Source organism: Poecilia reticulata, chromosome 23 (assembly GCF_904066995.2).
Source record: "Poecilia reticulata chromosome 23, P_reticulata-male-v2, whole genome shotgun sequence".
Taxonomy (NCBI): domain Eukaryota; kingdom Metazoa; phylum Chordata; class Actinopteri; order Cyprinodontiformes; family Poeciliidae; genus Poecilia; species Poecilia reticulata.
Genome location: NC_088852.1, coordinates 540,463 through 552,519, shown reverse-complemented (window position 1 = coordinate 552,519; position 12,057 = coordinate 540,463). Strand labels below are relative to the sequence as shown.

At 51.7% G+C, this 12,057-nt stretch overlaps 1 protein-coding gene across 7 annotated transcripts; it reads right to left on the bottom strand.

Moving 5' to 3' along the window:
* Nucleotides 1–527: 527 nt before the first annotated feature.
* On the bottom strand, nt 528–11,966 carry tbc1d30 (TBC1 domain family, member 30). 7 transcript variants are annotated; one of them, XM_008401640.3, is made up of 15 exons: nt 11,537–11,966; nt 10,004–10,168; nt 8,367–8,428; nt 6,705–6,770; nt 6,367–6,492; nt 5,790–5,975; nt 5,646–5,715; nt 4,630–4,728; nt 4,391–4,559; nt 4,212–4,317; nt 3,498–3,616; nt 3,268–3,407; nt 2,517–2,726; nt 2,359–2,445; nt 528–1,604 (listed from the first exon to the last, which is right to left on the bottom strand). In XM_008401640.3, the coding sequence occupies exons 1-15, from the start codon at nt 11,964–11,966 to the stop codon at nt 772–774; spliced, it is 2,868 nt and encodes a 955-aa protein (XP_008399862.1). In that variant the 3' UTR covers nt 528–771. The 7 variants fall into 7 exon arrangements, with proteins under 7 accessions (XP_008399862.1, XP_008399863.1, XP_008399864.1 ...); XM_008401641.3 differs by having other exon boundaries at nt 3,268–3,404; XM_008401642.3 differs by lacking the exon at nt 2,359–2,445.
* Nucleotides 11,967–12,057: the final 91 nt, after the last annotated feature.

The following is a 12,057-nucleotide window of genomic DNA, read 5'->3' as shown; positions in this document are numbered from 1 at the left end:
AAACAGGAAGATCATTTCCTACACAATAATAGAAACGTCTGACCGGACCCATCAGGAGTTTACGTCTTTACTGAACAGAATCTGGAAAAGAACAGAAGTAAATTCAGCTATTTTCCAGATTTTATTCCTTATCCCAACCATCTCCATCCACTCTACAGGCTACATATTCCAGAAATTGTCATCTTTAGTATTTATATATGGTAAAGATGGTTAATCGACTCATCTGGAAATTTGTGTGTCAGACATGAAAACGGTCAGAACACCGATTGGATTCTGGATGCTTTGCTTCAGATCTGAACTTATTCTACCACTTTTTCCTTCCACTAAGCTTTCCATCAATATGGTTGGCTGAAGACGAAGAGCAGGACGCCACAGCAGCAGAAGTTCAGAGGGCTAGATCCAACCATATTAATGGAAAGCTTAGTGGAAGGAAAAAGTGGTTGAGTTGTTTGATCTGAGGTCAGAAAATAACTCCCACTGGTTCTGACTGGTTCAGATCTTTGAGAACAGAAGAAACGAGCCACAGCTGAATGTTTCCTTTCATTCTTTCATTACGACAGATGGAGACGGTACATTCTGGGTTTCTACAGAACCAGAACAGAGTGATGGGAAAACAAGCAAGAGGTTCTGGAGGACGTCGGGTCAGGATGCGTTCAGGTCTCCGTCCATCCTGTGCAGATAAATACTTGGCATAGAAACGCTTTATGGCTGTAGTGCAAACCGGGGAATACTGGAGCCCGGTTCTGATCCGGTTCCGACCCGCTGAGCTCTTCAACGCCGGCCCGTGGCCCCGGCGGCGCTGCTCCGGTTCAGGCTGCGGCTCAGCTGAGGGAAGTGGACTGTGGGGGTTCTGGACGTCGGCCCGTAAAGGCCCAGGTTCCGAGCCGCCAGAGACTTTCTGGGCTGCTTGATGGACGGAAACGGAGAGAAGAGAGGCTGGCGGGGCGCCGAGGAAGAGGAGGGAGGAAGAGGAGGACCAGGGGAGGAAGAGGAGGGAGGAAGAGGAGGACCAGGGGAGGAAGAGGAGGGAGGAAGAGGAGGACTGAGTGAGGAAAATGATGTTGAAGGTTCTGCAGCAGGTCCATCAGAACCAGCTGAGTCCGGCTCTCCGGGTCGGTCCGAGGCTGGAGGAGGAAGAGGAGCTGCAGCTCTCCTCGCCTCTTCATCAGGTTCTGATTCTGGGTCGGTGAGGGAGTTTTGGGTCACTTGGTTCTCCAGGTCCAGGGAGTCCAACCGGACCTCCACCTCCTCCACCTTCACCTCCTCTTCACATTCTGACTCCCCTTCCTCTTCATCATCATCATCATCATCATCCTCCCTCTCCTCGGAGTCTCGGACCCCGATCCGGGCCCGGACCCGGACCGGGTTCCTGCGGTGCTGCCGGGCGTGGTTCCGCCACGGAGAGCCTCTGCGGCTGCCCGGGGATCCGGTGCTGCTGGAGCCGCGGCGCCGCCTGCAGGGCGAGCCGGGTACCGGCGCGCCGGCCGACCCGGGCCGGAAGGTTCTGGACGGGCCGCGGGGCTTCCGGCCCAGCAGCAGGTGGTTGATGACGGCGCTGGACGGGTTGAGCTGCGAGGCCAGAACGCGCGTGGCGGGACATTTATCTGAAGAGGAGAAGAAGAAGAAAAGATGGCAGTGAGTGAAAACGGGCTGCAGGGAGAGGCTGCAGCCAGCAGAGGGCGCCACAGGAGGACCAATCAGATCCCAGAACCAGCTGGAGGAAGGATGTTAGCAGCTGGTTAGTTAAAGCAGGAAGAACCGGGTCAGAAACTTCTGCCTCTACTGAACGTCCATCAGAACCAGGAGGTTCTGCTGCTCGCCAAGGCGGCCATTTTTACTCAGGCCAGGATGAACTTTGACATCCAGTAGCGACGTCCGTCTCCACCAACCAGAACTTCATCGAAATGTTGATTCATTTCAGCGACTAAGTTAAATTCTGTATATTTGGGGATTCTGGGGAGTTCAGAGAATCAGAACCAAATATCAGATCAATAATCAATCAGTTCAGGTCTGGGCTGCTGCTGCGTCAATGCAGACCAGCCCAGGTTACCATGGCGATTAAAGCAGGTACTGGTACCGATAGCAGCGGCTAACGTGACTGGAAGCTTCACAATTCAATGTTTGCACAGGTTTATTTTCCATCACATTTCTTCCTTCCACTCAACTTTTCATGCATATGTATGGACCAGCTGCTGTATGAAATCATTTTTAGATTTTTATTGTTCTGCTGGAATAAATCAACGTTTGGATGACGATCCAGTTCCTGAACAGAAACAGGAAGCCACTCCAACACTTCCTGTTTCCTAAAGTGTCGCCCCGCCACCAGCCTCAGCCGTTCTGCCGTTTGGACCCGAGTACCGTGAGCATCCGGGTCAGAACCGCTGCCGGGTCTGTTGGGACAGTCCTGCAGAACCCCAGGACTCGTGGCCAGGCCGGGTTTGGGTCCTACGAGTCACACAGCGCCGTTAAACTCTGGACTTCCTGTCGGGGCGTCCGGGTCGGCGGCGCCGCCTCACCTGTGCGGATGCAGAGCCGCATGGCCTGCTGCTGCTGCCGCCGCTTGATGCGGCCATATTGCTTCTTCAGCGCCGTGATGTCGGTGCTCATGCGCTCCAGCATCATGCTGTTGACGGCCGCCTGATGCTCCGCACGACCACTTCCTGCAGCGGTCCCACCCACGGCGCCCGGGCTCAGCTCGGCGATGCTGCCCTGCTCGACTCGCTGGTCTGGAGGAACAGGACAGACAGACGGCCTCAGGCATCGACTGTAAATGCACACCACACTTTTCAGATTCTCTTCATAATATAGATTCAGTCTGCTGATGTGTCACTTACACTGTAAAAAGTATTTTTTGGTGAAGATTTTAGTGCAAATCTCTCAGCACACTTAGATAAAACTAATTTACAAACTTTCAAGATATCAGCTGGTTCAAATCAATAATATATTATTGATAATAAATTATTAATTCTATTTTCAGATTATTTCATTTATAACATGAGAAAAATATTATAAGTGAAAAGATCTTCCAGACTAAAATGGTTTGATTATTAACTTAAACCAGCTTTTAATTCAAGTTTACTGAGATTTACAGTAGAAACTAAATCAATAAATCGATAATAAATCAATAATAAATCAATAATACTCGGTAAGATGATTTTTTTTTCAGTGTAAAAACAGTAAAGGTGTCGGGGACTGAAAAGTTTTTTGGTCCGATTGTTTCTGTCTGGAGTAACTGGGTCAGAACCGGTCTGTTGTTGCCATGCCAACCTTTGAGGTGTTTCTGGTATCTCTGCAGCTCCGGGGCCAGCAGGCCGCCCAGGGGCCCCAAGCAGCCCAGGGCCGCCGCCACAGAGTCATCATCGTCCACATCGGCGTCTTCCTCACTGTCCCAACCGGACGGACCGCTGCTGGAGGACAGAACCGGGTCAGGATGGAGGAAGACTGAAAGGACACCAGGAAGGAATGGCTGGCGGACGTGGTCTCCATGGAGACGGTACCTTGCGTTGACCTTGGTGTTGACCTTGGCTGCAGTGGGAAACGGCGTGATGTTGTAGGTGTATTTCTCTCTGAGTTCGGCCAGCTGGGGGAACGGGAACGGCGCCATGGAGTAAACGTCCTGCAGAGCAAACAGAGCCTCAGCTGCAGGCCACGCCCCCAGGCTGCAGACCACGCCCCCCGGCTGCAGACCACGCCCCTTGGCTGCAGGCCGCCCCCCGGCTGCAGACCACGCCCCCCGGCTGCAGGCCACGCCCCCCGGCTGCAGACCACGCCCCGAGGCTGCAGGCCACGCCCCCCGGCTGCAGACCACGCCCCGAGGCTGCAGGCCGCGCCCCACAGCTGCAGGCCACGCCCCCCGGCTGCAGACCACGCCCCGAGGCTGCAGGCCACGCCCCCCGGCTGCAGGCCACGCCCCCAGGCTGCAGGCCGCGCCCCACAGCTGCAGGCCACGCCCCCCGGCTGCAGGCCACGCCCCCGGCTGCAGACTACGCCCCCCGGCTGCAGGCCGCACCCCACAGCTGCAGGCCACGCCCCCAGGCTGCAGGCCGCACCCCACAGCTGCAGACCACGCCCCCCGGCTGAAGGCCACGCCCCCCGGCTGCAGGCTGCGCCCCCCCCGGCTGCAGGCCACGTTCCCCAGGCTGCAGGCCACGCCCCCCATCTGCAGGCCACGCCCCACTGCTGCAGACCACCCCTCCTGATGTTGCCACTACCTGCATGAGCTGCGCCGGGTGCAGCAGGTTCTGCTCCAGCATCTCCAGGGTCAAGCCGCCCATCGTGCTGTAGAACTCGTCCGCCGTCTGGCAGTCCTCGATCCTCCTGGAGACGAGACACACACAGGCTTCAGCTGGGCTCCCCTGACCCCCGACCCCTGACCCCGCGCTCCACTCACTCCCCCAGCCGCTCCCAGATGGCCAGCGCCGCCCGGAACAGAACCTCGGACCCCTCGAAGAACACCGAGTCCCAGATCTTGAGGACGGTCGGCGCCGGCAGGCAGGTGGCGAACATGGTGAGGAACCACTGCATGGTGAAGACGTTGGTGAGCGGCGGCTCGTAGCTGCCTGCAGGACAGGAGGCTCCTTCATCCCGATTCACCATGACGACCCCATGATGATGATGACGATGGCTTACCTCCAGCCTCCCTATTGGCCGCTTTCTGCAGGTGATGAAGGTGCTGAGACAGTCGGGGCAGCTTGAGCCGCAGCAGGTCCCGGAACACCGCCATGTCCACTGGAGACAGGAGGACAGGTCCTCAGCACTACTGAGGCCTGCTGCCCCTCCCCTACCCGTTGCTGCACGCTGCCAGCCAGCTGCCTGCAACACACCTCCTACTCTGTGGCTCACCAAGTACGTCATCTAGTTTCACGATACTTGAAATAGGACAAAACTAACTTCAAGATACAGGAGCTCATTTTGCTTAGAACAAGACATTTAATCAAAATGGCCGCCATGGTTGTAATGTATGCAAGATATGTGTGAACTAAAACTGGAAGTAGCCATTAGCCACAGCTAACCAGACAGAGTCACCAACTACTCAGGCGCTGAACACAAATCTTAGCTCCGCTAACGTTAAACACATTAAAATATTATTGGAAGCTAACTCGAAACCGCTAAACACCGCTAAAAAAATGGACGCTAACGTCCAACTAACCCAAAAAACATTTTAAAAAGCCAAAGCTAACACCAATACACCAACAAACACAAATAAATTAGAGGGAGCTAACGTAAAAAACCCATTGCTAAACTAATCACATAAAAAATTAGCATAAGCTAACTAAACTGCTAACGCAAAACAACTTACAAATAATTTGTGGAGCTATTGCCAAACCTCTAAACACGTTAAATTTAGCATAAGCTAACACTGAACCGCTAAACACAAAACAAAAGAAACTATCACTAAACAAATACATAGCGGAAGCTAATGCTAACCATTAAGACGCCTCCATTCCTCCCAGTTGACTGGTGTGAGACTCACACAGAAAGTTTCTGATTTTGCTTCATATTATCATAAAGTTGTATAAATATGAAGTGACAAAGTTCATCCAAGTTATGATATGGGAAACATTTTATGGCAATAATTGTTCAGTAGGTCTAAAAACGGCAGCCATGTTGAAACATGACGGCTTCAGACATGAAGCTGGATTTACCTGATAGCGCTCGCAGGTTGTTGGCAAAGTAGCTCTCAGGCAGAACCTTGTCAATGAGGTAGATCATCACCTGAAACCCAAACAGCAGAACCAGGTGAGGTTCTGGAGAACCTTCCAGGTGGCTGACCCGTCAGCTGGACTCACCTTCAGCGCGTCGCTCTCGTTTCCTTCAGTCACCTCCAGGATGAGAGCAGCCAACACGTTGAAGCCCTGGCAGTAACCCACCGACTTGTTCCAGCGGGCGTAGGCCAGCAGAACCCGCTTCAGAACCACCCGGTCCTGCTCCCCCTCCTGGCCGCAGTAAGAACTGCAGCCGGTGCGATGCAGATCCTGCAGCGGAGAGGGAAGAGTAAACACAGGAGCGGACTTTGACCCTCTGACCCGTTTCCATGACAACACCATCCCAGCTGCTGCCTGTTCTGTTTATGTGATTTTACCTGCATGGAAAGGGAACCAGGACGGTTAAAACCAAGAACTTCCTCCAATCAAGAATTTCCTGTTTCTTTCTAACAGGAAGTGACACAAACGAGTCCAGGAAGGTCAGAAGGAAAATGGAGATCAGATTCAAATATCGATTTAGCATGAAAACGTAGAGCTGTAGAAAGTTCTCCTGGTCCAGGAAGCTCAATGAGACCCACAATCATTTCACCTGGAATCGACCTATCAGACACTGACTGGCTCTCCTCCTCGGCCAATCAGATCACAGATAAAGTCTGGTTACCTTGACGATCTGGATGCCCAGGGAGTCGTCGTCCGGGTTGCTGCGCTCGTTGAAGGTGAAGCGAAGCGTTTTGTCCCAGTCGATGGAGATGCTGTGGAGGTAGCGGTCCGCTAGCGTTAGCCAAACCTGCAACGACACGCCACAGTGAGCCAGAACCTCCAGAACCTCTCTGGGTTCTGAAGGTCCGAACTCTGAAGCCTAAACTGCTCATTCATTTTAAGCCATCAGTGTGATTTTGGCTCCGACAAACGGGAGCTGAAGGTTCTCCATCATCCTGAGCTCTGACTGACGTCACAACAACAACAATAACTGATGATGATGATGATGATGATGCGTACCTTCTTCCTCCACTCCCTCGGTATCCCGGTGGGAAGCCGAGCCACAGCCTTCAGCGCGTCGTACCACTGAGGAGCAGAAACAAAACACTTAATGTCCTTTAGTCACTGTATGTAAACTTCTGGCTCCTATGTGGAAAAGTCATTCAGAAGTAAGTACACCCCACAGCCAACGGTGGAAACTTCTCTTCTTTATCCTCAGCTTCAGCAGACCTGAAGAAAGTAACCCCACAGCATGATGCTGCCGCCACCACCATGTTTCACAGTGAGTTCAACAGAGACGCCTCATCATTCCGCTACATGGAGCTGCTAGCATTAGCATAATGTCTAATTATCTTACATCAGGTCAGGATTGTTATGGCTGCAGATTTTAACCTTATAGAATAAACTAAATAAAAACATTTTAAAATGCTGCACTGAAAAAACTCTAAATCACAGGGAGTCAAACTCCAGTCCTCTGCTGCCCTGCAGGTTTCAGATGAGCCACAGGTACAAAACCCTGGAATGAAACGGCTCCATCAGGTACAAAATCCTGGAATGAAACGGCTCCATCAGGTACAAAACCCTGGAATGAAACGGCTCCATCAGGTACAAAACCCTGGAATGAAACGGCTCCATCAGGTACAAAATCCTGGAATGAAACGGCTCCATCAGGTACAAAACCCTGGAATGAAACGGCTCCATCAGGTACAAAACCCTGGAATGAAACGGCTCCATCAGGTACAAAACCCTGGAACGAAACGGCTCCATCAGGTACAAAACCCTGGAATGAAACGGCTCCATCAGGTACAAAACCCTGGAACGAAACGGCTCCATCAGGTACAAAACCCTGGAACGAAACGGCTCCATCAGGTACAAAACCCTGGAACGAAACGGCTCCATCAGGTACAAAACCCTGGAACGAAACGGCTCCATCAGGTACAAAACCCTGGAACGAAACGGCTCCATCAGGTACAAAACCCTGGAATGAAACGGCTCCATCAGGTACAAAACCCTGGAATGAAACGGCTCCATCAGGTACAAAACCCTGGAATGAAACGGCTCCATCAGGTACAAAACCCTGGAATGAAACGGCTCCATCAGGTACAAAACCCTGGAATGAAACGGCTCCATCAGGTACAAAACCCTGGAATGAAACGGCTCCATCAGGTACAAAACCCTGGAATGAAACGGCTCCATCCCCTCCTGGTGTAGATCATCTCCAGAGCCTTAATGACCTGATTATTGTGGTTCAGCAGAGGAACATCTGAAGGTTGCAGGTTTCTGCTCTACCAAGTCGTTTGGTAACTAAATAACTTCACTGCCTTCAGACAGAGGAGCTGAAATCAAGTCAAATTCTTCATGCTGGAAAAGTTTCCCCCCATTTTATGAATGAAATAATCCACCAGGAGAACAAATAGTTTCTCATCAATATGAAGGAATTAACTTCAGTAAAGCTGCTATATCTTCACATTTAGTCTCATTTCAAGTTACATTCATCTAATGTCAGATATTTACAAACTGAACCAGAAATACTTGTGTGAAAAGCAGTTTTTGCAGTGTATTTAAGTACGTCATTATTTAACTATTTAAAAGCTGATAAACATTAATTTACATTAAACAAGATGACGAGTGGTGGGGGACCCAGCTCCCTTATGCCTGGGGCCGGCCCTGCGTGGCACTCACCTGCTGGAAGCCGCTGTTTCCCAGCGACGGCTCGATGGTGAACTTCAGCCTGGTGTCAACACCTGGAAACACACAGGAGGCTGAGCGCCGCAGCTTCGACCGGATCAGAACCGGCTTAAACATCTACATTTACAGACAAAAGTTCGACCAGAACTTCAGGATTAACAGAACCGAGTCAGAATTAGAGTCACATCTCCAGCTTTTTCATCTTTTTCATCTTTTGGTTCGACATTGTCGCTGTCCACTTCCGGTGGTGCTGAATCCGACCCGAACCGCTAAACACCGACAGGAAGTGAATTGGACCCGAACCGAATAGGAAAAACGTTCCGACCGGACCGGACCAAACCGAACCCGTTTCCTCCAACCGGAACCTTTCTAAGCATTATTATTATTATGTTAGAAAATCCCGTTTGACCTGCTTGGTCCGGTTCGGTTCGGCTCCCCTGCGCCATTCCGCTCCAGTGCCGGCTTGTTGCGCGGCTTCGGGGGGGATTACCGGGGAGAACCCGCCCACTTCCCGGTACCGGATTATATTCCCACCCCGGAAAGCGCCCACCGAGATTACAGCAGCGGGACTACACCGGAAACGCTTTACAGAGAAATACAAAATAAAAGCCGGCAGGGTGAAAGGAAGGAAACTGAATCCTTAACGAGACGGTTCAGATTCGGTGGCAAATTTTCAGAAAAATGTTTAATTTCTTCTAAATCTAGAATTATGACATTTAAATGTTCCGATTTCAATCTAAATTATATTTTGGTGTCGGAGATTCAGCCTAAAAATAAAGAACAGAGCAAAATGTCCCCAGAATGAACTCAGAAAAATTCAACATTAAGCAGGACGTCCATGCAGTGCGGCGGTCGGAACCGCAGGTCCACACCTGGTTCCAAGGTGCAGAGCAGCCGCGGGGCGCTGCGGGAGATCCCGTTGCGTTTCCGCAGGACGCTGCTGATGATGCCGCCGACCCCCGCCGGACCCTGCGGCCGCTGCCGGCCGGCCGCCCGGGGCCTCCTGCCGGCGGGGAGCCGCTCCTGCCTCATCCCGGAAACAGGCCGCTCCGACCGGACTCTGCTCTCATCGCCTGCCGATGCGCTTACGAACCGGAGCCGAACCGAGCCGAACTGTTCAAGCAGGTTCAGCTTCTGAAACGCTGCTTCCGGACTAATAGGAACCAGGTCCAAACCACCTGCCGGTACCGGTTCCGGAGAGCATCTGATGAGATGAGGAGGAAGTGGTGGATGCTGCTGATGCTGCACTCTTCCTCCTCCTCCTCCTCTACCTCCTCTCTGACGTCACCAGGAGGCGGCGCAGGGACGGAGGACAGAGGACCGGTCCGGTCCGGTCCATACAGTTCGACAGTAAAACTGGATCTCATGTTCACCAGAAAGGAAACAGTGAGATTATTACGGATTATTTTTATCCTGCAGACGTCACATTATGAACTCTGCTCTTAGTTTTAGTTCTGGTTTCAAACAAAATGTTGGTTCATGAGCCGGTACCGGTTCCGGACCTGCGGTCCGAATCAAAACCATCATCTACAAAATGAACTTTTATGTCTGCAGAAACGTGAAGGTCTTTGAAGTGGTTGGAATAATTAGCAGAACTTCATGGACCCAAACAGAATCGGTTCTGGTCTTACGTCTCTTCTGGGACACGGCCTGTAGGCACGCCGTGATGACGTCACAGTTCTTCTGGCGCTTGTGGGCCAGCCGGTCCCGCCTCTTCAGCTGCCGGAGCAGCTTGGCTGACTGCAGGCCGGAGCGGAGCTTCACCTCCTGGAGGATGGAGCGCAGCTCCTGCAGGTCTGACAGGAGAAGAGCAGCACAGCGGGTCAGAACCAGAACCACAACCAGAACCACAACCTTTTCCTCCCGTTTTGCTCAAACAGACCCAGAGGTCAGTGGGTCTGAACATGCTGGTTTATTCGTTAGCACAGTCCAGCAGAAAACATGGAGTCACTAAACTACGTCATAATATTTATAGTTTCTGGAAACTTTTTCCTCCTAACTTTGAAGTTTAGCTGCTGAAAGCAGAGCAGCAGGAAAACATCAGAACCGTTAACGGACCGTTTCCTCTTCCTGACTCTGCATTGTTCAGCAGGCAGATTGTGTGTGTGTGTGTGTGTGTGTGTGTGTGTGTGTGTGTGTGTGTGTGTGTGTGTGTGTGTGTGTGTGTGTGTGTGCAGGGCAAACACCGCCTGCCTCTGCATGCCAGGCCAGACTCCAAGGCGACGACCCGATCAGGAAATATCCAAACATTATTATAGTTATTTATTATTCTGACGGTTTTTAATTTAACCATTTCACCTTTTTAGTAAACATCAAAAATTCTTCATGCAAATAAAGTCCTTCACTTCCTTTGTAAACTTAATTTTGCCACCTGAACGTCAGCAGCAGCATCGTTCCTTCAGTGAACTCTTGATTTGTGAAAATCCAACATGAAGTTCAGCATTTAATTTGTGAATATTCTGATTATTTTATGGGTTAACTGATTAATAACTGAATGAAAATGTTATTTGACTGAATCTGAACCAGGTGAGGCTAAAGCTAAAGCTGGTTCAGATTCTGGGTCATCTGGAAGTGATTTAAATCTTTATCTGATTTTTACCAGAACCAGAACCAGAACCTTCCCGGTCCGAGTCATAACAAGGTTTAGATGTTCACGTTAAAGAACTTCCTGGTTGATAAACGGACAGACTGACGTCAGTCCTGATCAGTACGGACTCACCAGGTTTTCTTTTAACTTCACGTTTAAAATAAAAACCAGCAGAGAAATAAACAAAGTTCATACTGAGGAGCTTTAGCAGCCTCCAGCCTGCAGGGGGCGCTCTTCTTTCTGAACACCTTCAGGCCGTTTTTCAGACAAAATAAATGAAATGTTGCTTAATGATAATTATTATATTGCCTCATTAGTTTGGTCCCTCCCTCCTGGTGTGCATGCATGACGTCACGGGAGGAAGCGCGTTTTGTTGACGTCACTCTGAGATGTTTCAGGTCTTATTTGTAGTTTAGAAAACACAAAATTTTGTCTGATGTCACTTTAATAATTCATGTATTAAACCTACTTCATTATTTTCTACAGTTTCAGTTTCAGTACCGGGTTCTGGTCGGACCCAGACACAGACCCTTCCGGACCGCGCAGGGCCTGCCAGCCCCCGCCCCGCCCCGCTCACCTTTCTGGGCCAGGTATGTCATCTGCAGCCGCCGGGTGTGCCGCTCCTGCAGCTCCTGCAGGAAGCCGCAGCCGGAGCTGCTGCGGGCCGGCAGGGTGTCGGAGCCGGAGCCGGTGGAGCTGTCCCCGCTGTCCGCGGTGCGCCGCCCGCCGCCGCCGCTGAACGCGTCGTAGAGCTCCACCAGCAGGCAGTCCACGATGGAGCTGCGTGGGGCCGCGGGCCCCGGGTCCCGCAGCTCCCGCAGCTCCGCCGGACGTGATGAAGGTGAGGATGAGGATGATGATGTGTCGTTGTGGGTCCACTGCTGGAAGCCGCAGAAATCCTCCGTGGAGTGGCTGAACACGCCGCTCTCCTCCTCGGAGCCCACGCTGCGATCACATATGTTCACTTCCAGAAGTTCCTCCCGGCTCGGTTCGAGCCCCGCCGCCATGTTTCCGGCCGCTGGACCGGTTCCGATCCGGAGCGGGTTTATCAGCGGAGTGGAAGTTTGTCTGAGTCCGTGGAAGACTCCACGGCTCCCC